The 13519-nt window shown below is 43.6% G+C and overlaps 1 protein-coding gene across 7 annotated transcripts in view; it reads right to left on the minus strand.

Annotated features, from left to right (window-relative positions):
- Nucleotides 1-12972, minus strand: part of dmxl2 (Dmx-like 2) — a 44415-nt gene extending 31443 nt beyond the window's left edge. For all 7 annotated transcript variants that reach the window (XM_080431163.1, XM_080431161.1, XM_080431158.1 and 4 more), the window contains exons 1-9: nucleotides 12543-12972; nucleotides 6598-6723; nucleotides 6313-6384; nucleotides 5703-5781; nucleotides 5018-5162; nucleotides 884-950; nucleotides 622-794; nucleotides 318-498; nucleotides 54-234 (exon numbers count right to left, since the gene is read on the minus strand). In XM_080431163.1, the coding sequence (XP_080287289.1) occupies nucleotides 54-234; nucleotides 318-498; nucleotides 622-794; nucleotides 884-950; nucleotides 5018-5162; nucleotides 5703-5781; nucleotides 6313-6384; nucleotides 6598-6723; nucleotides 12543-12629 (1111 nt within the window). In that variant the 5' untranslated portion in view covers nucleotides 12630-12972. The remainder of the gene's footprint in view (nucleotides 1-53; nucleotides 235-317; nucleotides 499-621; nucleotides 795-883; nucleotides 951-5017; nucleotides 5163-5702; nucleotides 5782-6312; nucleotides 6385-6597; nucleotides 6724-12542) is intronic.
- Between the last annotated feature and the right edge of the window lie 547 nt (nucleotides 12973-13519).

The following is a 13519-nucleotide window of genomic DNA, read 5'->3' on the forward strand; positions in this document are numbered from 1 at the left end:
GTGCTATAGATTACCCTGTAGGTAGGTGTATGCAAAAATTCAAAGCTTCCTACCTGTGTTGGGGTTGATACTGGCCGAGATGTGGAAGTGACACAGGGCATTGGCATGGTGTGTGATATGGCGGTGTGTGTGCATGTCCTGTGTGCCCATCTGGGAGGGCAGCATGTCAGTGTGTGCTACCAGAGCAGAGGACCTTCGCCTGCCCCGACGCAGATGCTTCAAGTGGTGGATCGACTAGCAGGGGGAAGGAAAGACATATGTTATATCCCTGTTTGTGAGATCTATTCATCCCATGTATTACTGTGATCGGTGCATACCTCCAGGGCATGCTGGATCTTGTCCTTGTTGCCCCCCATCCCGGGCAGGCTGGAGCTGAAAGAGTGTGTATTCTCAGCAATCTGTCCCCCAAGGATACTGTCCTCTGGCAGAACGGTCTCCGACCACAGCCGACACACACCATCCTCACAGGAGGTCAGCAACACGTTGCACACCGATCCCCTGGGATGGCACAGCAGAAGATGCAAATGTGTCAGAAATCAAAACAGGCAGGTACAATAAGTTGGCCTTGCATGGACCTTCACCATCACCGTTCCGTTTGTGCGTATGCATGTGTGCCCTTACTTGGGCATGTACTTGCTCGTCTTCCTCCAGGACATGCCGGTGACAGTGCGAGGGTGGGCCAGGTAGACGAATGAGAAGTGAACAAGAGGGCCTTTCTTATCGGATGGGTCATGGACAACCACAGCAGAACGCCAGCCCGTAGTGGGATACCAAACTTTGAGTAGGCAGTCATCCTGCGGACACACACACACAGATTAGGCATCATATAAATAGTCTGTGCACACAGGGATGTTTTTGTCTTGGAATGTGTTGCATTGTGTACCTTCCCAACAGTTGCAAAATACTCCCCATCAGGAGACCACTTGGCAATGTGAACAGATGCCGCGGTCCTGTGAGAAACCAAGAAACACTGAGATCAGTTGTATTCACTTCACACTTCTCCCAGGAACATTCTCTGCTCTGCTCTGCTCTACGCGCACACACACACGCACGTGCGCTAGAGATGCGCGGATCGCGGTTTTAGCCGCGGTTGCCGCAGTTAACCGCAGTTTGGGTGGATTCGGGTCAATCAAATATAATTATTAATTAATATCGGATAAACCGCGGGTGAAATATTGCGGTAAATAAATTAATGACATCTAATATATCTATCCATAAAATAGCTAAATCTCTGCGTGCTTGTGTCTGTGTGAGTGCGCAGAGCAGCCTCTGTGCGATGCGATCACAAAATGCATTGATTTAGCCTATGGAATGTCGGTGCGTCTTCTTTCTTTTTTTTAAACCGGTGCTGCTCTGCTGCGCAGGCTGCGCTGAACATACAGACTCAGCGCAGCAGAGCAGCACCGATCGCATCGCACAACTAATACTAAAACTAACGGGAATACCAGAAAATAATAATATTTTGACATACGGGAAAAACGGTTGGTGCGGATGCGGATATTTAAATTGGATAATATAATTATTGCGGTTGGATAACGGGCGGATAATTAATTTGTACATGCGGATTCGGTTGACGTGAGAGGCCATCTGCGCATCTCTAACGCGCGCACACCTCAGCAGAACTTCATAATCACTTTATTGACACATCAAAAGTTTTTATCAGTGGATGAAATGCAAGTGTGACTGTGTGTGTTGCTCCATGCTTGTGATTGGGTAAGTTACACATTTGCACTTCCCCATTCCAGTGACTTCCCAATAGCTACGTTATGTGTCAGCAGATGACATTATTCTCACATTTCAGGTCTGTCTTTACATGGCAGCACATGCAATTGACTGCCTCAAATGAACATAATAAAATATAATCAGAAGCCAGAAAGACAGTAAACAAGAGAATGTACATTTCGATTCAGCTGAATTTGCATTATCTCGTATTGACTATTAAAAAGGTTGTCAGTGTATTAAAATGAAATTCATCATCTCTATCTATAAATGCCTTAAATCTCTGTGCATCTGTGTGTCCCCTGGATATCTCAAGAACCGTCTGACTGACCGACTTCAAACTAGGCATGTGTATCGCCGAGGACTCCAGGGAGAGCAGTGCAGAGTGGAAAGTAAGTCACTGGGATCAGCAGTTGTCCAGGAATTTAGAAATATATATACATCTGCAAATCTCTGTATTTGTCTGTCTGTCAGACTGTGTCCCTTTTATGCCCATATGGAGATCCCAGAGGTCATCAATATGACATCATATTACTGATGGCCTCAAAGTACTATAACGGGTGCTGCACTACTCTGACAACAGGGACCAAGGGTATTGCATAATCAGAGAGCCGTGCTTTCCAAACAGGCATGTGTTCGTGCATGACATGTGTTCGTGCTGGTGTATGAGAACGCTATCATGCATGTATGATGTTAGGAGATATGGGAGCATCATATAACACCAAGGTAGTCTGCAGGGTTTATGAACAAAATGACAATGTAAAAGGAGTGAAACCAACACAGACATAGCTATTTCTGTGTCTGGCTGGGTCAGTGATCATTAAGTTAGACTGTAAAACACACTGCAATACACTGGACTTTGGTCTGGACTGGATATTACAAAGTGAGATGGCGAGCGTAAATTCCCTGACCAAGACAGCCAGGAAGCTTTGCCTCTTGAGGCACAGGGCCACATACAGTAGGACAACAGCTCCAGTGGGGAACCAGAAGTGGTACTAATATTTGTATGAAAGTGTTTGTATGTCAGTTATCATTATCAATATGAGCATTTTCAAATGAATCTGTAACAGGAGGAGCCATTGTTTCCTAATGGAGAGAATGGTGACATCTGTTGTGGAAAAACCACTTAGGGTAGAGGTGGAGGCATAAGACAAATGTATTTGATGAGGCTATTACATCACAACAGAGCTCAACAGCCTCACGGCTTGCTAGGCCCAGGAGCTCCCTAAATGTGTCTCAGAGAGCTTTTGTTAACCATTTCATACTGAGGGAGGGAGAATGATGGCATCAAGAGGTTTGATTGGTGTACACCCCTATCTGGTCACAAACCTCAGACTGCTGTCACTAGATGACGGATCAGATACAGAACACAGTGGAGGGCCATTAGAGGCAGCCTCTCTCTGGCCATAAAGCCACAGCTGTTGACCAACATCTACAATTGCCTCCTCAATTTAATCTACAACAGAGATGGAGCTTTAACCCAGGTCAACAGGTCACAGCGGGGGTTATTGTTTGAGAATGCAACTGCCTACATCTAAATACAGAAGAATGGCTCCCCTCTCCCCCATCCCTCTCTCCCCCATCCCTCTTTCTCCACCCCCCCTCCTCCTCCATCCCAACTCCACCCTCTTTCCTCCCCCTGTCGATCTCCACCCTCTCAATTTATGTGGGTTCATATCCCATCAATGCATGACGTTTGGGTTCATTTCCCATCAATGCATGTCGTTACCATTGTATGCATTCATGTAACATTAAGGCATGTCCCTAACTCAACATTCGGGGGACCTCTTCCCCAGAGTTTCTGTGCCTTCCATTTCGCAGGCTTCCATGGACTGTGATCACAGACCCCCCCAGCTGCAGATCGAGAGCGTGACTGCAGACCCCCGGCTACAGATCAAGGGTCTCCATAGAACACGACTGAAGACACGACATACTATATGACTCATCACTGCACCATGTACAGTACAAACATCTCAACTTGCTTTCTCCCACATTAAAGGAGAATACCGGACAAATTAAGTGTTGTCTTTGATGTCTCGTTACTCACCTATTGACGTGAAAAGTGGCGTTCTTTTTTTCCATAGATTCCCCTGTCGTCATTTTTTAAACCCCCTCCGTTGTCATAATGGGAGCGCGTGGGTTAGGGAGATTCGTCTATTATAACCGATGCAAAGTTGTTTTTTCTCTACTGCTAGTCATTGTGGAGTCTCATGATAGTCAAACATGAGAGTAGCTAGCCTGAGAGGCTAGCGCTACTGCCGAACGACTTAACACTGGTTGCTTGTTTCAAGAACCTGGCAACACGAGTTGCCAGGTTCTGGAAAGAATAGCCTCTCAGGCTAGCTACTCTCATGTTTGACTATCATGAGACTCCACAATGACTAGCAGTAGAGAAAAAAACAACTTTGCATCGGTTATAATAGACGAATCTCCCTAACCCACGCGCTCCCATTATACGGAGGGGGGTTTAAAAAATGACGACAGGGGAATCTATGGAAAAAAAGAACACCACTTTTAACGTCAATAGGTGAGTAACGAGACATCAAAGACAACACTTAATTTGTCCGGTATTCTCCTTTAAGACGACAGCGGCACTGGTTGCAGTTCATTTTTAAATGTATTCATTTTAATTATCCACAGTATCTGAAACCGTTTGTGGTACCTTTCACTTCTAAACATCAACTGAGACATAGTGGACAGGTCTTTATTTTGTATGTTCTAAAAGTATCTAAATCAGTTGCCAGAAAACACATTTAGGTTTAAAGCTTCCTCTGACTGGAACAATCTACCTGTTCATATTTTCGGTCAATAACATCTTTTCAATCGTTTAAAACTGTGCCGTCCTCTCACCTTGAGATTACCTGTTCATGTTTTGACTAAATCACCATTATAACAGATCTATGAAGCAATGATCCATTTATGTGTGTATTGCTGTTGTTGTTGTGTTACTGTATGTTTTGTTTTCTTTTCTTTGTTTGGTTGATGTTGTTTGAATTGTCTGTTAAATATTTTGTCTAAATGTATGAATTCTGTATTTTAGGTTCGATGTTTTTAGATGGTTCATCTCAAGTGGTTATTCCCAATAAAGAATTTCAGCCACTGGGGCTACTTGAAATTAAAAAAGGTTGAATGTACTGTTCTAATGTACTAAAATGTGCTAATTAAATATATTTTACTTTCATGTGGTGATGCTTACAGTACGCTTCTCTTTTGCAGTACACATGCACTGCTGGTAGGTATGGCTGTAATAATTAACAAAAAACAACAACGATATACCAAGAGACTTAGGGTGACTTACTTGCATTGCCAGACACACTTCCAGTCATTGAGGACAGGGTGGGGCTTGTCATCATTAATCTGTCCATCCTCTTCCTCTATCAAAGTGTCTGCGGGCGGAGGAGCCCACAGTTGGAGGCGTTCAGTTGCTGCTAGGATACGGTTCCCTGCAGACAAGTGAGCATAGTGGTCCACACATGAAATCCCGTCATGTTCAGTATTAAATTACACAGAGTTACATGCACGCTTTGTGCAGCTCTCATATCGTCGCTGTCGGGGCCAAACCTTGTATGTCCATATTTCAACTTTTTGATGTAAATTAATGCCCTTCTTTGTCGTAAGAGTGTTGTGCAAAAGTAGCGAAAATAGCAAGCTCACAACGCCTCACAATGCGTTTTTGCTTTGTTGGAAAGAATCTGAAAGGTCAAGTCTGTCTGTTGGTTTTAAAAGTATTTAACCAGCGTAAAGTATGAAATAATAACCAAATTTGGATCCATTGGAACACTGGTCATTTTTTCCCCCCCATTTCCTGAAAATATTTTTTGTACATACAAGGTTTCTGCCCGGCAGCAATGATATGATGCACATACAATACAAGCACAGGCGTAAAAGCACACAGCTCCAAAGACACAGAGGAATGGTGAGAGTGGGCATGTGTAGAGTTGGATTCAGTTAGTCACTCGGAGAGAGACAGTGCGTGGGCCTACCTTGTGGGTCCCAGGCCAAGTTGTAGGTGATTGTATCAAGGAAGAACTGTCCTGTTTTTTGCCACTGGTAGTTAAGCTGCTGTTAGTGACAGGATATAAGAGCAGGTCAGCATGTACACACGGCCACACCATGCAAATAAGACATCCCCTTACAAAGTATCCCCCTCAAATGCACTACCCGGTTGTTCACGTGCAGCTGCAGATTCATCCTAGTCTTAATGACAGCAATCTTTCTGACACATCATATGTAGTGCACTGACATGCAGAGAGCTCAAGTCTCCAAACGTGCTAATGGTGCTGCTATTTGCAAGTTTCAGAAGTGCCAAGTATATGCACATACACAGCCACCATGTACACAATGCATATCTAGAAATCTATATTTTTACTTTGCAAAAGAATGTATATATTTTAAAATAAATATCAAAATATCACCTAAGCCACGGGCAAATTTATGTCTTTCATTCAGAATACTACATAACATTAAACAACAGCCTCCATCAGTTATATTATTGCACAACATACCTAATAAACACAATACGTTGGTGACAAGAAAAAAGCGAAAGATAAAGAGTACCATACATTCATACACATGCGCTTTGTCTGTGCTCACCTTGTGGCGTTTGTTTGGGTTTGTAGCGATCGGTTCAAAGATGCAGACCGTGTTCCCATAGGACGCTGCGATCTAAAAATAAAGAGCTGAGTTCATCATCACATTGCCATGAGTGGTACTGCACAGTCATCCCCATTGGAGGGGGGGGGGGGGGGGGGGGTTCAGGAGAGCAAAGTGGCAAAGAGTAGAAAGCACTAGTCTTGAAATAATTACAAGAGCAAAGACACAGCTACATTTTCAGGGGATGTGTGTGTGTGTGTGTGTCTGTGTGTGTACAAGACATACCCTGCCAAGCTGGTGGGAGCACTCCACGCAGCCCACCTGTATGTTTCCATTCTGAGCTCCAGGAATAATCTGAACACACTCAAAATCGCTGGCCAGGATCACGATATCACAGCCTGAGCCATAGGCCTGGAACATACACAACAGAACAGACACAAGAAAGACAAATGAGATCCTATTGAACCACAGAGAAAAATTAAGTATCTGCACTGAGAACTGAGGAGCAGCCCTGAGCTGCAGCGTAATAATCACACAATCAGCATTGATAGCCCCTGTAAAACCATGTAATTATTATTAATAATAGGCACAATGCATCGCAAACACTCTGACTGATGAATATCTAGGCTTTACAAAGCAACTTAAAACAGTTCCTGCCACCTTTTGAACTGGAGAATCACAGCGAGTTGATTAGCACACTCTTATTTGGAGTCTGTGGTAGCTGATTGGTTGGTCACCAATTTGATTACAATGCTTCAATCACTGTAGCCAAACAACATTGACCCCAGAAAGATTGTGAGCGTGAATTGCGATCAAAAGGCGTGTAATGCACTGAAACCAATGAAAGACAGCAAAACAAGCATAGCATTAGCATAGTATGTTAGGCAAGTGCTGTACAATATTATAAGCAGCACAATTTGCATCACAATATCAAACTATAAGAAGGAAACAGTAACATCTCAGGTGTTAATTTACAATGAGTGTAAAAGTTGACCAAAATGGCACTGTGTAACATTTCACATATTTTACTGTCTAACATCATCTCAGGGTGACAGTGTGACTTACTAGCATAGCAGTATTGTAGTTTGTAAGCGACCAACTAAATAATAATCATATATCCCATGATATATGGGACCGTCCCATCCCAAAACAAGCTTCATTAATACTGTGCCGAACTAACGAACCAAGCTCACGTCCCCATTGGATTGGGTTTATGGGCAACAAGATTACCAGTGAACCAATACAGTGCCATGTGGACAGTAGTGCCAGCAATATAGACTGGGTTGCTGGCACTTTATGCCATCGTACAGTCAGGATGACAGCTCATGTCTTTCATTATTCAGGAGAATGGGAGGAGGCTGAACAAATTTAAGAAAAACAACAACCACAACAATACAGTACATGTCACACAACAGGACAATAATACTATAGACAGGGGAATAACAGACTGGGACAACCATGGCTAAGAGAATGACCAGGGTGTGAGCCTATGCATGCACGACATGCATCGGGTCCATGTAAGGAAAAGATACAGACTGTGTGTGTGTGTGTGTGCGCGCGTGCGTGTGTGAGATAAAGAGATGCAGTCCTTGCTTTACTATTACTGCGGCAGTTTCTCCCGCATATTACGGCTGGACTTAAAAGCAGTCACCGTCACGCACAGTCTAGGCGTGCTCTGTACACCTCCTCCCCCGGCCGCCACCATCACCGCAGACATATACACCAAGTATCACATGCTATAGTTGCTATATGTGATTGAATCTCTGCTATACTACCTCAGCGAGGCTGCGAGGTTAGGCTAATTAGTGGTGGTACCTTGAACGCAAGCTGGTGAGCGTGTGTGTGTGACCTGAAGAGGATAATCTAACAACATCACTTCGCTTGCTTGTTTTCTGCTTGTGTGGGGAGGCCAGGGTTTCTTTCAGTCAGCCTGTCATTTAGACCCTGCTAGCCACACCGGCTGGTTTCATCAAGTACACGCACTCAGGTGACAAACAACCGGTAAAAGGATGATGACACACGCTGAGTGATTCATTCATTGTAATAAGGTACTGTACTATGGAACAGATGGCTATTGTGATCAAATGTCTTTCTTCCTGGTAAACATTGACACAGGCGAGGATATATAGCCTAACTGATGCACACACTTGTGCATGACTGTAAGAATCAATTTACACGTGCGTTTGAGCAGGTTTACAACCACACAACACTGGAGCCTGCTTTACAACTATTGGCCAAGAAGCCATTAAAGGAGTAGTTCAGCCAACAAAATCCTGACATGAATGCCTTGAATTCATGGAGATTTTTTTGCTTTTGTCGCATTCCTGAGCCACATATTTGATGACCGGATCTTGAGTATCTGCTCCCAGTCCTATACATTAAAGGTGTCATGACATTCATTTTCACTTTTTTTATTTTCAATGTTTTATTTGGGGTTTTATGACCTCAATTACACCCAAAAAACCTGAACTTAGAACATTCAGTGGATTTTCTGTGGTCTGGGGTTTTCTGAATAATTAGGCTGAAAAGTAATCTGAGCTTGGCCCTTCGACAGTGAGGTCACAGTCGATTAATCCCGCCCACTCTCCTCCTCGCCCCTCCCCTCTCCTATCCTTTCCTTTGGGGGGGGCGGAGCAGAGGCGATGATTGACAGGTAAAATCCCTCACCAGCGACACCCGCAGGCAAAGATTTATTTTTTCATTGCAGTTGAAAAGGCTTTAGAAATGTGAGAGAAAAACACCTGCCAATTTTCACTTAAAACTTTTTGTACACTTTTGAAGGACCAGGACAAAGACTTTGAATGTGGTGTAAAAGTGAATGTCATTAAACCTTTAAGTATACTCATAATTGTGGCATCATACTATCCATGTTTCTATGTCAGATACATCTATGACCTTTCAGCACTTACCCTTACTGTATTAGCCCTATTCATGACCTTATTTCCTTATTTTTTATTATTTCCGTATTCAGTTTTTTTTCCTCTTTAAAACATGCTCTGCAAACTTCCCGTCTGCTAATTTAAAGACGACAGCCTGCTCATCGAGAGAAGATTGTTGTATTATTGATAGGAACGAGTCGACAGGATCTTAATAATGGAGAACATGCTGAGGACTAGATGTACTTACTAGACTGGACCTCATCCCAGCTCTAAAGCTGGACCATACAAAAATAAACTGAGTGCAATGTGCCATGGCAAGGGAAAATAACAGAGGAAGTGAGAGGGCGATCACTTCTGCTTTCATTCCCTCAAATGTCACCAATTCCCAGGCCTAATGTAATCACGTCAACATGTTGCATTGCCACAGCTGCTACAATGTTGTGGAATGCTTTCATATCCCTGCCCCGACAGAGATGATGACTCAAATTAAACAGGTTTCAATGGTGGAGATAAAGCTGCAAAGCAGTCTGTGCTCACAGCTTCTATAGTTTACCTATGCAGACTTAAGATATTTATCCCTTGTATAGTCAAAACATTTGTCCTTTGATCACAGTGCTTGTGTGCTTGTGTGTGTGTGTGTGTGTGTGTGTGTGTGTGTGTGTGTGTGTGTGTGTGTGTGTGTGTGTGTGTGTGTGTGTGTGTGTGTGTGTGTGTGTGTGTGTGTGGTACTGGAGACTTGATATGGCATTGGACATGACATGATGTCCTATTGCTCTTTAAATGCCCTGCCAGAAGAAGAAAAAACACAGCGTATGGAATCTGTGTGGCAACCTCCGAGGCTTTAGCTTCATGGCTAACACTGTCTTATGTTATTGAGCAGACAAGACATTTTGTTCATTTATTTGTTTTTTGTTTTTTCAGGAAGGATGACTCCTCTCCTGAAAATGACAATGAAATCGTCTTCTCAGCAAAACAGCCCAGGTTTGGCAGCAATCAGTCAAGCTCACAGCATTATGAAAGAATTGTGCTGCGCAGTAGATATACCACAAAGCACAACATCATACTCTGTTCTGGATATATAATGATGACAGAATAGGCCCAAATTCAAGTCTACACAAAAGTCACAGACTGTCAAGGTTGCAATTTTAGGCATTTATCAACTATCAACTATGATTTTGTATTTTATAAACATGGCCCCATTCTATCCTCACAAATGTGATCTAGGCCTATGACCAAAGAATAACAGAGTGGTGCCAGTCTTTTTTTTACTATCAATCATGGAAATAGTCAATCGTTATCTTGATGTCAACCTGAGAAATGATTCACACACACACACACACACACACACACACACACACACACACACACACACACACACACACACACACACACACACACACACACACACACACACACACACACACACACACACACACACAACAATATGAGAAACAATGCTATAATTGTATTGCAACAATATACAGGCCTATGTCACTGTAAACTATATTGCAGACATGTTGGGCAGAGAATCATGCGAAATGTTAAGTAATGTTAAGACAGTAAACTAAGACAAGAGAGTTAACTGATAACTTTCTTTATGGGCTTGAGACTATCAATCATGAAGTCATCAGCATTTTAATCTACCACTGCTTTACAAGTAGTAGGCACAAGGTTGAACCTTTTGGGATATTGAATAGTGGATTAAACTGTACCATTTGAAACAGCAGTGAGCAGCAGTGGTATACTCTTAGTTGCTTGTTTTAGAAGAGAATGCACTTAAGACTTCTGGTGATTAGTAGTTTTCTTGCCTACCTATGTTGAATGCACTTATTGTAACTCGCTTTGGATAAAAGCGTCTGCTAAATGACTGTAATGTAACGATCACTGTCCCAGAATCTACCATGGGCTCTGAACTTCAGTGGTACTGACTGACAGCTCCTGTGCCACAGAAGGTGACGTGCCTTCCCTGATATTCTTCTTTGCCGTATTCACCACCCTAAATGTCCCACAATGTGTAATGCTAAATTCTTCCACGGATCTTGGGCTATATGGGAAGAATTTAGCATTAAATGTAATATTAACTGGGATCTCTCTCAGTCCCGTCTGTCAAATACAGAAAACAATGAGCCACTACAAGACATAGCAGGCACAAACACTGAATAAGATGAACTATTGCCCTTTACATAGCTGAAACTAAAGTTGATTGATTGACAAATGATTTCTAGACAAGGAAAACAATGTAGTGATTGGTGAATAATCAACTAATAATGTGGCCCCTACATTAATAAAACATGCATCAGATCAGTATGTATATAACATTTGTAAAACGGAAAATTACACCACATCATGTATACATTTTAGGTAAATAAATTATGTATTTTCACACACCAAGACACTGTCATCCAGCCAATGGAGCTCATGTATCCATGTATGGCTCGCTACGTCACAGCCTGCACAGCACAGCTGATGCTGTGCAGAGACAGGAGAGCTAATGATCCATGAAGCGGAATGACGCCAAATGTTTAGCTAGCTCCATTCTGTTATAAAACACAAAGCCCTTCGCCTGGAATTGAGCTGCGACGTTTCAGAACAATGCAGAGTTATTGGGGTTCACTGCAAAAAAAATAATGTTGGCATGCGTTTCCCCCCCTGATGATGATGTTATGTCTACGTCTACGCAGAGGGATTCCCCTCGCAGGAACGTTCTGGGATGCTGCTAAAGGTCATTGGAGTGGCTGACTGTGTTGGAGTAAAACAAACACGCATCCTGGCCAAAGGAAAGGAATAACCTTGAGCAAATTGTTATTATGTCATAATTTAAACCTCGTCGTCGCGTGACAGTCGTGTGTCACTCGGCCCAAAGAAATACGTATTTTCAAATACGTCAAAGACGTACAAACTGGTGGTGTCCCACTCCAGTGTGGTATATATGAATGAATGGGAGGTGTGCGTGACAATATTGAGCATCGTAGTGACTCACCATTTGTGAGTGAATCCCTCTCCCAACACGCGCAACACCCCCCCACACACACAACACCCCCACACACAGTTAATATTATCACCGCCAGGCCGGGAACGGCCAGGCGGAGATTATGTTTTCGTCTCTGTCTCTCTCTCACACACACACACATTCTCTCTCTGACACACACACAAAAAACCCAACACCAATGCTAGCTCTAGCCAGTGTGTTAGCATAGCTAGCAAAGCTGTGGGCAGATCCAGCGACATAATACCGTAGCTACTGTAGCGTTCTGGCTAATCAGACCCAGGCTATAGCTAGTATCAGTGGGCTGCAGCCTGCAGCTCTCTCCTCGGTGTCAGTCACCCTCACCGTACCCGTACTGTACTCACCGTGAACGGGGTGTCATTGACGCTGCCCACCGAGTAGCAGCAGTCCCCGGGGTTCACGGCTCCCGTCAGCACCTGGTGGAGATGCATCTTCTTTCTGTTATAGCAGCAGCAGCAGCAGATGGATGTTTAATTATTTACAACCACCCAGTCCAACCCTCTCGGTTTCTCCATCTGACTGCTGGGAATCCCATCAGTGTAGCGTTGTCTTCTTCCTCGCCCCCCCGGCGGCGGCAGCGGGGTTGCGGATATTTTTTTCCCCTCCCGACCCCGTTATTTTAGTACGATTTCGACCCGCCGTGCACTGCTCCCTTCCGTCATTCAGGTGCACATTTAAAAACTAATGTCTCGTCCGTCATCCCGATCTTCGTCAACAGCAGCGACGGGCGGCCATGCAGGATTATTGGCGATAGAGCCGAGAGACAGTCAGCAGCGCAGCTCCGCAGCGGACCTGACATGCGCGCTCACGCTGATCTCAAGACAAGAGGCACGACTGGCACGACCGTAGACGTCAGGGTTGCCAGGTTTTGTGAGAGAAATAAGCAACCCATGCTCTATGAAAACAAGCACAAAAGAAGCAACTAGGCTATTTGAAATAAATAGCCGATCTACAAGCTCACAACGCATCATAAAAAATAATAATATTTTTGAAACATTTTAACAACACAAATCTTGTATGGGGGTCCCTGGCACAGGGGCAATAATAAATATTAATTTGGGGGTCCTTGACATGCAAATGTTTGAGAACCACTAGTTTAAACAGCATTAGGAAACAAGCCCAAATAAGCAACTACACTTTAGAAACAAGCCCAAATAACCGCAATCCGCATTCCGCAACTAAACCAATATTTAAGCAACTTTACAGATAAAAAAAGCCCAACGTCGCTTATACTAAGCGGACATGGCAACACTGATACACGTATTGCTTTCTAGGATGCCGAAATTCCATTTCTAAAGTTACCACGGTTTTGCGGCGAAGA

The sequence above is a fragment of the Gymnoscopelus braueri genome (assembly GCF_963280865.1).
Source record: "Gymnoscopelus braueri genome assembly, chromosome: 1".
NCBI classification, from domain to species: domain Eukaryota; kingdom Metazoa; phylum Chordata; class Actinopteri; order Myctophiformes; family Myctophidae; genus Gymnoscopelus; species Gymnoscopelus braueri.